General features: G+C 35.3%; 2 protein-coding genes across 2 annotated transcripts; both read right to left on the bottom strand.

Annotated features, from left to right (window-relative positions):
• Nucleotides 1–8,032: 8,032 nt before the first annotated feature.
• Nucleotides 8,033–8,546, bottom strand: LOC106378006 (uncharacterized protein At4g02000-like). The gene is made up of 2 exons (XM_048748793.1): nucleotides 8,487–8,546; nucleotides 8,033–8,407 (listed from the first exon to the last, which is right to left on the bottom strand). Exons 1-2 carry the CDS (start codon nucleotides 8,544–8,546, stop codon nucleotides 8,033–8,035), a joined length of 435 nt encoding a protein of 144 aa, XP_048604750.1.
• Nucleotides 8,547–12,900: 4,354 nt separating this feature from the next.
• Nucleotides 12,901–14,695, bottom strand: LOC106381126 (heat stress transcription factor A-8). The gene is made up of 2 exons (XM_013820997.3): nucleotides 14,268–14,695; nucleotides 12,901–14,017 (listed from the first exon to the last, which is right to left on the bottom strand). The coding sequence occupies exons 1-2, from the start codon at nucleotides 14,496–14,498 to the stop codon at nucleotides 13,160–13,162; spliced, it is 1,089 nt and encodes a 362-aa protein (XP_013676451.1). The 5' UTR covers nucleotides 14,499–14,695; the 3' UTR covers nucleotides 12,901–13,159.
• Between the last annotated feature and the right edge of the window lie 1,217 nt (nucleotides 14,696–15,912).

A 15,912-nucleotide genomic window follows, 5' to 3' on the forward strand; every position in this document is an offset into this window, starting at 1 on the left:
ATATTTATATATTTTTTTTAAAAAACGTTTTATTATACATAGTTTATTAGTGGAAACTTAAAAAAAAATTATAAAAAATTTTAAAATTTTTATTATACATGATTTACATATATATATATATATATATGTATACAAAATTATAAAAAAATTATAAATATAGAAAAATGTTGTTAAAAATTTATAAATGAAGAAAAATGTTGTTAAATATTTATATTTTTTTTAAAAAAACGTTTTATTATACATAGTTTATTAGTGGAAACTTAAAAAAAATTATAAAAAATTTTAAAATTTTTATTATACATGATTTACATATATATATATATATATATACAAAATTATAAAAAATTTATAAATATAGATATATGTATACAAAATTATAAAAAATTTATAAATATAGAAAAATGTTGTTAAATATTTTTAAAAAATTTTAAAAACGTTTTAAAAAATCAAAAAACGTTTTTAAAAATAAAAAAAAACGTTTTAAAAAATCAAAACAATGTTTTTTAAAATCAAAAAACGTTTTTAAAAATCAAAAAATGTTCCAAAAAAAACTAAAACAACAATCCAAACAACAATCCTAACTTATATATCCTAAACTATCCATTCAATCCTAAAGTTTTCAATCAAACAAACTAAAATCCGAGATCAACTTCCAAAACCCTAAACAATTGATAAAAAAAAAGGTTTGGGATGATTCTTACATGATTTGGGGTTTGGGGAAGAGATATGAGGGTGAGGAGAGGATTCGCCGGTGAAGAGAGGTGGAGAAAGGCCGGAATCGCCGGAGAGGGGGAGAAATCGCCGGAGTGTTTGTGAGAGAGAGAGAGGCCGCGGAGATAACGAAGAAGAAAGGAGAAGGGTTTTTATTTCCGAGGATTCCGACGGACATGAGTTCGTCGGTATTCCGTCGGTATAATTAAAATATACCAAATGCCGATTCGCAAAAATTTTCAAGGGTTTGGTTCTCCCGGGCTAATTGAAATTCCGACGGAACGTGTCCGTCAGTATTTTCCGACGGACACATTCCGTCGGTATATTCCGACGGAATTCCGACGACTTAGTGTTTAGGGTGTTCATTTCAAGTTTCTAAATGCAAAATCCAAATCTTTGATAATATATATAGTATTTGCATAAAGATTTAACAATAAAAATGTTTTATAACACGATTTTACACAACAACATTTTTTTGTAGTGTAAGCTTATATAAATATGATTGTATAAGTATATAATGTTAAGATGAGATGTTATGAAAACAATGATATGCATACATAAATATTTTAATGAGTTGTTATATTTGAACGGTTGCGATCTAATACTATACTAAACACTTATTATGTGTTATTTTCATAGTTTTGGCATCTAAATTTATAGATTTTTATGATTGAAACTTTATAGAAAAACATGTCGTCGGTATTTTCCGACGAAATACCGACGACCTTTAAAATTTTCAATGAAACCCGTTGTCGTCGCTATGTCGTCGGTATATTGCGAGGGATTTCCGACGGACCATTAAAAAAAAAAAAAAAAAAACTAATCAGAATCTTCTGAATCTTCATCAAACTCCCCAACCTCGGCTTCCGGCTCTGAATGTACGACAGCATCATGTCCAAACACAGTCAAATTCTCAACGAGTTGAACATTTTCCAAATCTTCAACTGCCTGGGCGTTGCTGGTAGACTCTGGTTGCAATGGTTCATCATCATCAGAAGTTCCATCCACTCGTCCTCTTGGGTTGATTTGCGTTACAGTAACCCATGGATCGTCTCTGTACGTCACCCGAGGGTAACTGATGTAGCACACCTATACATATCAATTATACAAGTATTAGTTCAATATATAACATTAATTAATTATATTGGTAAAAAATTATGAATAGATTGACATACCTGATCAGCTTGCGAACCAAGAATGAAGGGATCATAATATTGAAGTTTCCGCCGCGAATGGACTGATGTAACACCAAACGCATCAATCTTCACTCCTCTATCTGGGGTGGTGTCATACCAATCACAATAGAATACTACACAACGCAATCCAACCATTCCAGGAAATTGGATTTCCAATATTTCTTTTATGTTGCCGTAGTAGACATCGTCACCAGAAGAAGATGAAACACCAGCATCATATGTTGTCTTAGAATGACCTTTCCTTGTGAATGCATATCCTCGCGTACAAAATTTAGGATATGATTTGACCACATAGTTTGGTCCCTGCACAAATTCGCGTATCCAATCATCGAACACAAGACCTCTGGCCAAACCATCATTCACCTATAAAAAAAAAACATATATGATTGCAAAATTAATTAGTTTATATATATTAAATTTAAACTAATCATTTGCATAGGGTAATATGATATATGACTCACATAACTACGAAGCCACGCAGCAAATCCGTTATCTCTAAGTTGTCGAAGCTCATCTTCTGTTGCATGCCTGTGAGTCATACGCAACTCCGCCATATATACACTATATACAAAAATATTATCAATATGAAATAAATTTATTGAATATTAATCTAACAATAAATGAATAAATATTTTTACCTCTCATATTGTAGAACATCTTCACAGTTGGTGAGCAAATATGTTTGCAAATGAGCGTGCTCAGTGTCCGTAAGTCTCCGCTTCGTGAATTTTCCACTAAGTCGTCCTATTTCCTTGAACATGCTTGGGACAGTAACATGATATGTTGCTCTCTCCCCTCTATCGTCATGCCGAGCAGGTCTTCGGTGTTTTGTTTGCACTTCTGGTGGAAAATAATTTTCAGCAAAGATTGCAGTTTCTTCATTGATCACCTGTGCCACTATAGATCCTTCCACCCTGCTTTGATTTTTGACCATCTTCTTCAGATGATGCATATAACGCTCAAAAATATACATCCATCTGTACTGCACAGGACCACCAAGTTCCAATTCTCTTGCGAGATGAATAGCAAGATGTTCCATTACATCAAAGAATGATGGAGGAAATATCTTCTCAAGGTTGCACATGCTGACTCGTGCGTTTGTCTTCAAATTATTAATACCCTCTTCAGTCACTACTCTGCTGCATAAGTCGCGGAAAAAAACACTAATTCCTGCAATTGCTTCATGAACATTATGTGGCAATAATGCGGAAAAAGCAAACGGAAGGAGGCGCTGCATAATTACATGACAATCATGACTCTTCAAGCCAGTAAACTTTCCTTCGCTTCTATCAACGCAGTTCCCCAAATTTGATGCATATCCGTCAGGAAATTTCACTTTATCTGTAATCCAATCAAAGAACTCTTCTTTTCTAGCACCATCTAGCCGATAAATGGGAAAAGGGGCCGTACCGTTCTCATCAACGTGAAGTTCAGAACGATCACAAATATCGACTAAATCCAACCTTGACTTCAAATTATCCTTCGTTTTACCTTGGATGTTAAGGACTGTGTTCATCAGATTATCGAAGAAGTTCTTCTCAATATGCATGACATCTAAATTATGCCGCAATAGATGACTCTCCCAATATGGCAGATCCCAGAAAATACTCTTTTTGTGCCAGTTATGTAGCTCTCCAACCGCATTGACTCGAATGTTTTCATGTCCACCTACATCTGGCGTCCTTTCTGCATCAAAATACCTAAACTGCTTCAACAAATCTTTCCCACTAACTTCCTCAGGTGGACCATCAAACACCTGCTTGTTCTTCGTAAACGAAGTCTTACTCCTGCGGTATGGATGATCAGGTGGTAGAAATCGTCTGTGACAGTCAAACCAACACGTTTTCCTTCCGTTCTTTAGTTGGAAAGCATCTGTGTCATCTTGACAATATGGACATGATAGCTTCCCATGTGTTGTCCATCCAGATAACATACCATATGCTGGAAAGTCACTTATTGTCCACATAAGTACTGCCCGCATCTGAAAGTTTTCTTTGCGCGAAACATCGTATGTCTCAAAACCATGCGCCCATAGTTGTTGCAACTCATATATTAGTGGTTGAAGAAACACATCTAGTGATCTTTTAGGATGATCTGGCCCGGGGACGAGAATTGAGAGAAACAAAAACTCTCGTCGCATGCACAAGCTCGGCCGTAAGTTGTACGGTGTCACAATAACTGGCCATAGAGAATACTGCCTTCCATGCTTTCCAAATGGGCTGAAACCATCAGTAGATAATCCAAGATAAACATTTCTTCTCTCTTCCGCAAATTCTGGATATGTTGACTGGAAATGTTTCCAAGCCTTTGCATCTGAAGGATGTCTAATCTCACCATTTGTGGAATGCTCTGCATGCCATCTCATTGCTTTTGCTGTGCGCTCACACTGATACAACCTCTTCAATCTTTCCGTCAAAGGCAAATACCACATTCTTTTGAATGGGATCGGAACTCTTCCCCTCGTCTCCTGATAACGAGGTTTCCCACAAAATTTGCATACATTCCGTGTCTCATCCGCTCTCCAGTAGATCATGCAGTTGTCAATACATACATCTATCACTTCATACGGTAGTTGAAGACCTGCAACAAGTTTCTGAACCTCGTAGTATGAACCCGGTGCAAGGTTATCCTCAGGTAGAATACCTTTGACAAAATCAGTAATCGCATCCATACATTCTTCAGCCAAATTATAGTCTGTCTTAATACCCATTAATCTAGTTGCAGATGATAAGACTGAATGACCATCTCTACAATTTTGATACAAAGGTTGTTTTCCTGCATCCAACATGTCAAAAAATCTCCTAGACTCGGGGTTTGGTTCTTCCCCTCTATAATGATCATGTACCATCTGCTCAGTACCTACACCATAATCTATATCCGTTCTAGATTCTTCTAACCTAATATCAGGCTGAGGTTCACTAACAGGCTGAGGTTCGCTAGTACTACCATATTCATAACCAGTTTCCCCATGAAGGTACCAAACTTTATAATTACGTGAAAACCCTTTCATATACAAATGAGTCCAAACATCAAATTCTTTTATAACCTTATTATTATTGCAAGAAGAGCAGGGACATCTTAACATACCACTTTTTGCATCCGGTTGCTGTTGAACAAGCCTCATGAATTCTCCAATCCCTTGAACGTATTCTTCCGTAAGCAAATTGGTGTTCGGATCCAAATGAGGTTTATCCATCCACGAACGATAATAAACTTCTGAAGACATGATTTTCACGGAATTGTTATGACTAAAGAGAATGAAGAGAGAATGAAGTGTGAATGAGTTGAATGAGGAGGGGTTGTATTTATAGGAAATTGCTTACGGACCTCCGACGACTTTCCGACGAAATTCCGACGGATGTAAAGCAGTCCGTCGGAATTCCGTCGGAATTGTCCAATCCCAAACGGCTATACAACGGTCATATATATTTGTCGGCAACGGTCACATGGTTCGTCGGAATTCCGTCGGAAAATACCGACGGAATTCCGACGACTTTGCTGTTAATCGGAATGTCGTCGGAAATTCGTCGGAATATACCGACGAACTTCCGACGACTACAACGGTTACATTTTTTATCAGAATGTCGTCGAAAAGTCGTCGGAAAATTCCGACGAACCATATTTCGTCGGAATTCCGTCGGAAATGGCCGACGGAATTCCGACGACTTAATTTTTTTGGATTTCGTCGGAAATTTGTCAGTATTCCGTCACAAATGTCCGACGACCTTGGTGTCCGTCGGAACCTCCGTCGGAATTCGGTGTGTTTTCTTGTAGTGACACTAGGCTTAATTTGCAATGAATATCACATGTTATGTGGATTTTATTTTAAGTTTGTTGTGTTCTCATTCATATAGTGTACAACGAATCTCGTCCAAAATTTAATTGTCAACTCAAAACACAAGGTTACATAATTGAATCTACTCTCATCCACACATTTCATGTCCACGTTTCTACTTTCCATAAAGTTTTCTAATAACATGTATTTAAAATAGTATATGAGCTAAAGGTTATTATACTATCATTTTTTGTATATAAACATTTTTAAGCAATATATCGTTGAGAGTTTAAAAAAAACGAAGATAATATATAGTTTTACTTCTGGATTTTCTCTTAGCCTCCTATCGTATCTGAACAGCTTGGTGCTTTTTTTCTCTGTCGCATCCAGATAGGAGATGAGTGATCGATGGTCAGAGCCTTCATATCTCAGATAGTGACTTCTACAAGAGGGAAAAAGTTCTATCCATTCGCTATTCCTGATCGACCTGTCGAGTCTACACTGAACCAGGTGTGTGTGTCTCTTGCCTCTCCATGAGAGGTAACTGCCTGAATGCTTTAGATCGAAGAGATCATTGTTTGATAAGAAAGTCCTGAAGGCACAGAATGTACCCTCAGCTCTATCTGGTCCTCCACACTTCTCATTATTATCGATGATCTCATTGAAATCTCCTGTTAGCAGCCATGGTTCCCCTTGAGTGGTCTGTAGATTTGTTAGTTCATTCCAAACAGCTTGCCGTTTTGTATGATCAGGCTCACCGTAGACGAAAGTAGCATGAAAACTGATGCCTTTATGAGTTATTGTGGTGTCCAGGAAGTTCTTTGAGGATTTTAACACTGATAACTTGATGTCAGGTTTCCAGGTTAAGAAGAGGCCTCCACTGCCTGGTGTCTCTGGAGGTACCACAAAATATTGGTCTGGGAGGAGCCACTGGAGCTTTTCCAGCACGACATCAGTGGGGTTTTTCGTTTCCATGAGGAAAAAGATATTAGGAGAGTTTCGTCTGTGAATCTCCTTCAGACGCTGGATTGTAATGGGATTCCCCAACCCATTACAATTCCAGCTAGCCACGACTAAGGAGCCGGATGTAGAGAAGCCCGAAAATCCGAGCTTCTCTTGGTCCTTGCAGGGATGAGATTAATTGGTGGGTTCAGGTTCTTGCTCCTCGAGCTTTTTGATGTTCTTGTAGTGGTCTAGTCATTGTTTGCTCTCTTCTGTGAAGCTGAGTTAGATCTTTTTGGGGAGGCTACTCCTCTCGCTGGTGAGTTTTGGATCTGACTGATCCTCCTCTTTTTTGAACTAGCTCCCCTTAGGATATTCGGACTGTTCCTCGTTGATCTGGCTTGAAGTGGTCTTTTAACCCTTCTTTTTACTTTATTTTGAAACTCTCTAAGTGTCTCTTCCTCTCTTAGTTGCTCTATAGGTACTTGGGACATCATAGGAGCTTCCTCTTGTTCGACATTAGGACTAATGACAATAGATTTTAACTTTGCAGGTCCTTCAATTGTCCTTTGCGGAGTTGATTCCGTCTCTCTGGATATAGGGCGCAGTCCTGAGTCTCCTTCTTCTGCATTGTTTTCCTCCCTATTCTTTGGGTTATGGGTGACTGAGGGTGCATGGAGTAATAGAGTCTGGTTAAGAGTATTTTGGATCGGGGGGGGGGGGGTGTTTGGGTTGCTCTCATCCCCCATCGACTGTGAGATTAGTGCTTGCCTGCGAGTCTCTGGTGCGATAATTGCTACTGCCGTCTCCTCCATCTGGCCCGAAGAATCTCCCTGGAGGACTCGTTGTCTCCTTGCCGCTGCTTCTACAGGATCGGGGCAGCTTAAGTACTGCCTGGTTACATGATGTAAGTCCTCCATTACCTCTTCCATTGTTGGTATGCACATTCCATTGGGGTTTATCTGTAGTGTTTCGGGCGCAACAGTTTCTCTAGACCCTTGGTCCTGTTGCTCTACAGGTTTGGTTGATTTTTCTTCTAGATCATACCATTTGTTTAGCCCTCCATTGGCCTTGGCTTCTTTGAGGGAAAAGGTATCGTCCTCTCTGCGTCTCTCTAGCTTTTGTTTGTCTGTTCTGAGTATGCTGTGGAGATGAGTATTCATGGGATCCTTCTTTTGTTGTTTTGTGAATCCAGGTTTGCGTGGGAGGGTTCCCATTCATCGTGATAGGTGTAGGTGGAGGCGCACGCGTTTTCCTTGTGCTCACCCTCTCTCCAAAGGGTTTTCCATGGCGGTCTAGTCTTGCCGTGAAGGAATAGTGGTCAGTTCCTTTCTTCGCCTTGATTTGTTCTAGCTCCCTTCTCTCCATTTGTTGAGCTCTAGAGGTGGTATCTGTTCCATAGAGGGTCTCAGTTTGTGACGTCTTTTGGGTCTGGCTCCAGATTCTTTCCTCCTCCCTTGTCTTCGGGCAGTTTTTTTTTTGAGTGTAGGAGCGAGAAACAGACTGAGCAGTGATATTTCAACTTCTCATACTCCAAGGTAACCGAGGTCTCTTCTCCAGAGTCGAATTCAATTATTAGTTCCTTAATCAGAGGCTTTAGACCATCAACTGACACTTGGACCCTGGCTGTTGTTTTTGTTAACTCATGATTCTCAAGAGTTCCCGGTTCCTTACCCACTCTGCACACCATGTCGTCTTGCCAGTAGTGGAGTGGGAGACCTTTGATTCTGATCCAGAACGGGATCATTGACGGGACGGAGTTGGATATCACAGGCTCCCATCTCTGGAGGATAACCATCCAGTAAGCAAAGTGATAGGGTCTATTATCTAGGACCCTTCGTAAGTCTTCCTCTCTTTCAAACCTGAACTGGAAACAGTTGTTTCCTAAGTCTGAGCCTATGGCTCTGCCTCGCAGGTTCCATTTGCGTGTAAGTGCTGGGATGAGAGCCCAGATCTTTTGCTACAACGTGCACCTAACTACACATATATGATCAATCGACAATAACACCATCACCATATTTATAAAAGATTTAGCATATTTTCTTGTCCACAATTATCATGTCCATGTTTCTCATACCAATTTTCGGTGACCACGCTTTTCACATATGTTCCATCCACTTATTTTTATTTTACATTTATTGTTAGACTTTCTATATTAATGTTAAAATATATAAAATATATATATATATCAAAATGAATGTTAAAATATAGAAAATAAAAAGTTATTATTAATGGAATCAAAAAGTTTATTGTATAGGTTTTAAATTTTGAAAACAAGCAAATACAAAATGAAGAGGGAATAAATCTATACTATTAAAGGAGAAACATTCTGAAAAATCTTGTTAAACAAGTTTGTATCCTTTCATTTGACTAATAATATTTTGAAATTTCGACTAATAATGTGTTACCATATATTTCTCTAACAATAATTTAGTCAATTTAATAATTAATATAACTATATTTCCTAAATTTTCTGAGATCTTCCTTGAATAAAAATATTTTAAACCTTTTAACATGAATCAAAGCCATCGTATTATTTTTAAAAGCTTTTACGTAGTTCCAAAACATTTGTAGTCTTACTTCCTGCTTCATTGAGATTTGATGTTTGCAAAACTAAGTTAATCTTGCAGCTTTTCCTTTTGTATATTTTCTTTTCCTTTGCTCTTTTACATTAAAAATTATAAAGGGTATGGTCGTTGTCAATGTAAACCATAATTCTAATAACTTAAAAACACTTATATTAGTTTGCATTTAACCAACCTGCATCTAATCTATCTATAAAATATTAAAGCAGAATTCTATTATCCTTTTTAACTTAGTCTGCCTTTTCTTTACTAACATTGCATGTTTTATGAAGGGCAATCAAGTAATATTAATAACACATCTATATTGGACCATTTTTTTTGGATCCAGCCCACTGTCTACATCAGATCTCTCTTAGGCCATTTGGGCCAATTAAGAAATCAGATCCAATTCTCACATTTTTTTTTCCTTTGGGTCATTGAGTCCAAGTTCAAATAATTTTTTTCAACCATTCTTAATTTTTTTTTCTTGATATAATTTAAGCATTCATAAAAAAAATTAATTTTTTTCATTGAAAGGTATAAATCTTTATTAAAAGTATATATATTTTTTTATTAAAAATATTAACCACATAGTAAAATTAATTTATCAGAGTTATACCAACTTAATTCATTAAAAAAATAAAGTTTAATTTTTTAAACATAAATAGTCATTTAAAATGAAACACGATAAAAAAAGATAAAAAGTTTAAGTCTTTTATAAAATAAAACACAAATATACAAAATATAACATTTACTAAATATTTGTCAATTAAAAAAAAAGGAAAATAAATCCGCGCTTTGAAAGCGCGGATCAAAATCTAGTATACTATTAAAACAGAAGGCCATTTTTTGAGGTGCCTTTCTGTTTCAATAATATTTACAGATTTTTGACACTGATTAATTTTAAACTATGCATTTTAATTATTTTTATTATTCACGAAATCCTTTTATTCCAACAAACAATATATTTCCGTTTTTCTCTTTCCCTTTCAACTAAATATTTTTGGCATAATTAAATTTTTTTGTGATCTGGAACAAGAGATCATAGCAGATTTGCGGATTTCAAGTTAAGCGTTTGGTACGAGGTGATTACGAAGGCGATTTGTCTTAGGGTTCGGAGAAGTGGACGAAGGTTTTGCAACTTGATTTTAATCTTGCTAGAAAACCTTTTAGTGGCTTCTCTAATGGTGGTTCTGAATTCAAGATGGAGACGTTGATCCCTGCTGCACTAACAAGTTTCAAGTTCGCAAAAAAAAATCAAAAGGGAGGGAAGATTAAGCACTGACTGATTAACATAAATATATCTGTCTTTTTATTTATCCGAGAACTCCTTTGTGGTTTTGTTGACATTTGGTCGGTGTTGGTGATTTGTAGGGTCTGGGTTTGAAGAATCTTGGGAATACATATTTTCTGAATTCTGTATCGCAATTTTAGACATACACTGAGTGCTTAGATGCTTACTTTCTAGATGTTGGCAATGTGAAACGCTGTATGTTGCATTTATAAGCTGGTTTGATTAATTGCTTGGCTTGGTGGGTCTTTTATCCAGTGTCTAATTGGATGTTCTCATGAAAACGTTTGTGTAGTCCATGTGATCACATCGAATACTAAATGGGTATCCAGATATCTAAAATATAATAAAATATTAATATATATATATATATATATATAATTTAATTTATAAATAAAAATATCTAAAGCCTCGAATTACATGAATTAACTGATTTTTTCAGGTTTTTAGGTTTAATTTGAGATTTTTAGATTTCTGTCGGTTTTTTAGATTTCTGTCCGATTTTTGGGTTTAAACCTAAATTAACCCCAAACTTTTTTTTAATGTGGTTCACTTCGGTTTTATCGATGGTAAAACCCCGACTCTAACCCAACATTACCCGAACTGATCTGATCCGAAAAATGTGGTTCATAAACGGGTCTGAAACACCTAACCCCTATAACTTGAAAACCGATAACCTGAACCGACACAAATCTAAAACTCGAATGACCATCATTATAAGACGTCAAAATTAATTTGATCTCAATTATAGATGTCAAAACTGAAATAGTAAAATTCAAACCAAAAAATTAATAACTTTCAAATTGAAAAATTTAACCAAATAGTTATCCCGCGCTTTGAAAGCGCGGGTCAAAATCTAGTATTAGAAAAAAACACATAATAGAAATAGTAGGTACAAGTCCTATATTATTATACAACACCTAAAAATATGTATACCAAATATATCAATCAATAGAGTATTAAAGAATTATAAATTAAATATTCTATTTAAATTCATGTGCTATTAAAAAGTATATCAAAGATTGAATCATAATTTTAAATATTATTCATATGGATTTTTATCGTGTCAACAAGTATCAGATCACGGGTTAATGACAAATTTCTGATTTTTACCGGGTTTATCTCGTTTTCGATGTATTTTAACTGAATCTTAACTGAATTATATACGGATAACTGGTTCGGCCATGTGTTTGGGTCATAAAACCCATAAAAATCTATACTATTAAATTAGCCCAAAATCTAACAAATAAATCTTACGTTTAATCAATTCAAAAAATGTAAATCCTATAAAACGCACATAAAATATAAATATAATGTTGTTATATAAGAGTGTATATACAAAATCTCAAATAAAATAAGTGATAAATTTCATAATTTTAACAAAATAAATATTAATATTTATTTTAAAGAAAATAAATATATATACTTATTAATTGTTTCACTTTACATTTTTAAAATAATGTATTTTAAAACATATATACTATACGTAATATTAATATTTTAGAGCATTTTCACTCTACGCAAAGTGATTATTGACCTAGTTATGTAATATTGTCTTTGGACTGGCTAAAGAGTAATAAAGATATTTAATCCATCATTATTTAGTCAACTGTTTAGAACTACAAATTATTAGTTGAGGAATCTTTAAATAGTTGTTGGTCAAAATACGGAGTATATCCTAACTATTTTGAATTCCATATCACGATCAGGTAAATGGAGTTACTGGATGCAAATCGTGAACCATTAATCTCTCTGAAGTTGAACTTCTCTGCAGTGGTACAATGGATTTAATAGGCACTATTTAATTTGTCAATCAAATCAGATGTCGATTTGGACAGACTTTATACAAAGGTGAGTAAGCCCACTTCTAACAAATAACATGTGTAAGCCCACTTCTAACAAATAACATTCTATCTCAAATTCATTTGGGTATATCCATACCCATTTCTTTCAGAATCAGAGATCCAGCCTCCAATACTCTGGTTGGATCCCTTAGCATAATCTTTGGTTCTTAACAAGACAGATCTTCCATGTCCAATAGATGCTCTCACAAAGCACCCTCAAATTTGCTGGAAGGCGTCATCTTGAGTGTTTTTTCAATTTGATAAGCAATTTGAAAAAAATTATTTATGCTTACAACATTTGAGCAGTTTAAGAAACCAATATTTGTATTCGCCATCTTACAATCGATGAAGATGGTAATGTTACAAAATGTTAAAATCTTTTAAAGAACAAATATTAATATAAAAATTCACCCGCGCGTACTATTATCTAGTGTAATTTAAATAGACAACATAAGAGATAAAGAAGTTCATGAGAGAATAATCCTAGCTCGATATTTGTGCCATTAATGGGGGTACTAGGACTATTATTCAAGTTTTATTTCATCTTTGAACATATTCAACTTTGACCAATAAGATGTATGAGCAAGATCGGTATCTATATTATGTAGAGAAAAAAAAGTGTTGTTTTTACAAAATCATTAACAAAATGCTACTAATGTTTACCGAGTAGAAAGTAAAATTCTCAGTAGATAAAAAGTCCATGTTTTCTTTTGTAAGACGCTGTAGCTTATCTTTAAAGAATAGCTCTGGTCAAAAAATGATACTCCAGAGCCTACTTATAATGTTTCACTGCATAACAAAGTTTTGATATGTTCAAAAAAACTCATCCTTTTTTTCTATTCATTTGAAGCCAGCAATGCTATCTGCTGTGTTAGAATCTCAAGATTCCTAGACCTCTCTGGAGTAAGCTGTCCAAAATCAAAGTCATCTGCTCTCTCCATTTCTTCTTGTATCACCTTCATGGTTTCATCCTCCTCCTCCTCCTTCAATGTTGCATCATCCTTTCCTTTCTTCACATTCTTCTTCTTTGAAGGGCTCAACAACAAAAGCTTTTCCCATGCCCCATCATCATACAGATCAGGTATGATCAACGGCACGTGATTCTCATCCAAGCAGAACTTCAACATATCTGCGTTTCTCAAGAAGTCATTCATGTCACTCGAGCTTGACTTTGCTGTTCCCTCTGATTGTGGCTGCTGGTATGTTACTAAAGGAAGACCACTTGAGTCTGATTCTCCTTCATCTATAACTTCTTCCAAAATCTTTGCTCCTCCTCCTCCTCCTTCCGCCTTTCGCCAGCTACTCTCCTTTGGTTGAAGCAACTGAACCAAGAGACTTGGATTCTGCATAACCATCACCAGAAACGAAAGCATCTCCTGCTGACTCTCTTCCATTCCTTGAACTCTGTCTTCCAAGTGTAGCATCTTCGTGTCGGTAACCTCCTGGTACTGCCTGACTTTGACAAGCTCCTGCGCCAATGCCTTCTTATCCCCTTTTAAGATATCAACTTCTTTCCACAGCTCACTCTTCTCAGTATCATCTTCCTTACAAGTACTTTCCTGTTTTTTGGAAACGCTTTTGCTCTGATGGTCACTACTCTGAACATTCTTCCTCCGGATAACGTTCTTTAGCAAATCCTTTCGACCTCTTACAAACCAGTCGTTCGCAAACTCCCAATCAACTTTTCTAAAACCCTGGAAGGAAGATAAGAAAATCACAAACGTTACTCTCATTACACCACATCCAAGAATCAGGCACATGTGCACAGAGGAAGTGACATCAAGTAATCAAAATTCTCTAAAAGCTATACACTTTACAGAAGCAGAGAAACAAAAAAGCTAGACTACGATTCAAGATTTCAAGAAACAGCACAAAAACACCAAACGGGCGATTCAAGAAAACAACATATATAATCTTTGATTCTTATGACAGAGAGGGACAAACGTAGATGTTGAGCTGACGGACGAAGCTAGAGAGATTGCTGTGTTTGAAGTATTTGGGCAAGAGCTGAGCAGAGAAGACGTTCGTGTCCGAGATAACGAAGCTATTATCTGCACTGCTACTCCACGAGATGATGGAATCAGTTGAGGAATCGTCGACCATCTCGTAGCATTTCCTCAGGAACGGCGCCACTGAAGAAGACGAAGACGAAACACCGTCCGACGATTTCACCATAACTCGACTCTCGAGTCTCTGATAAAGTTTTGAATTTTGAATTACTTTGGTGCGATTAAAGAAGACAGGAACAGACTTGAAGGCAGGGCAAAGGATCGCTCTCTCAATCAAAGGAAATTACAAGGAAGAGAGAGGGAGGGAGGATCTGTCGCCAAGCTTTTAGATTTTTTTTGTTTGTTTGTTCTAAAAAATCGTTAAGATATTTTTGAAGTCTTCCGATATTTTTGAAAGTCTTCTCTCCCTTAGGCTTATTTAGATATATTTACATAAACCGACCTTTTTTTCCGGACAAATCTCCAAAATAGCACATTTTTAAGTTTAAATCACAAAAATAGCTCTCAAAAAACTAAAATAACCAAAATAGCATTTTATCTTTTCAAAAAATTAATTTTTTTTTATTTTTCAAAATTTGAAATCTTATCCCAAAACTCCACTCCCCAACTTTAAACTGTAAAACCTAAACTATAAACCCTAAACCCTAAATCCTAAACCCTAAACCCCACCCCTAAACTCTAAACCCTAAACTCTAGACCCTAAACCCTAAATCCTAAATCCTAAACCCCAACCCTTAACCCTTAACTCTAAACCCTAATATCTAAATTAATTTACCATTGGAGTATAAGTTAATATTTATTTCTTTTGATAAAACATTAATTGCTATTTTGGTCATTTTTATTCTTAGAATCTATATTTGTGACAAAAACTTTTTTAGTGCTATTCTAGTCATTTTTTTTTATAGACACAACTGATCCCTTATATACTAAAGGAGAAACAATGTAATAAATGTGTTCACACTAAACTGGACATATGTAATGTATAGAAACATTGTAATAAATGCGTTTACACTAAAATGGACACATATCCCATATAGAGAGATTCTCAGTCAAACTCTACATAAATATGTTCACACTATGTACTTTACGTTTTTTGATATAAAACTCACATGCATGGTTCTTCTTTACGTTATTTTTACTGTTTACGAATAGAGCTTAGGCAAATTATTCATAAATTTTGATTTGATTCGTTATTCATTTTGATTCGAACTGAAAAATCTGGATATCCGTTACTTTACGAAGCAAATCAAATACTAAAATGCAATATAGGTAAAAACAAAAAAACAAATCACAAATATCTATATTTATAGGAACGAATATCCAATATGATCTGTTATATGCATATATATATATATATATACATATATTTAAAGAATTATATATAAGTTATATATTATAGTTTATATAAATTTTACAATATTTTTGTTTTTAAATAATTTCATTTTAAGAATTTTATTTTTCATGTATTATTTTGAAAAAAAGTCATTTAATATTAATTAACAGTATCTTTATGTATTTATCAACCATCTTTATATACTTTTATATACATATACATACATATGCACATTGGCGTGAGCACC

This window comes from Brassica napus, chromosome C2, assembly GCF_020379485.1.
Source record: "Brassica napus cultivar Da-Ae chromosome C2, Da-Ae, whole genome shotgun sequence".
Taxonomy (NCBI): domain Eukaryota; kingdom Viridiplantae; phylum Streptophyta; class Magnoliopsida; order Brassicales; family Brassicaceae; genus Brassica; species Brassica napus.

What these genes read in the sequence shown, in the direction of transcription:
- LOC106381126 (XM_013820997.3), bottom strand. Translation starts at nt 14,498, where the DNA reads ATGGTGAAATCGTCGGACGGTGTTTCGTCTTCGTCTTCTTCAGTGGCG. An exon ending in TCCGTCAGCTCAACATCTAC is followed by an intron (nt 14,018 to 14,267) that starts GTTTGTCCCTCT and finishes TCTTCCTTCCAG; the next exon opens with GGTTTTAGAAAAGTTGATTG.
- LOC106378006 (XM_048748793.1), bottom strand. Translation starts at nt 8,546, where the DNA reads ATGGAACCTGCGAGGCAGAGCCATAGGCTCAGACTTAGGAAACAACTG. An exon ending in AACAACTGTTTCCAGTTCAG is followed by an intron (nt 8,408 to 8,486) that starts GTTTGAAAGAGA and finishes GTTATCCTCCAG; the next exon opens with AGATGGGAGCCTGTGATATC.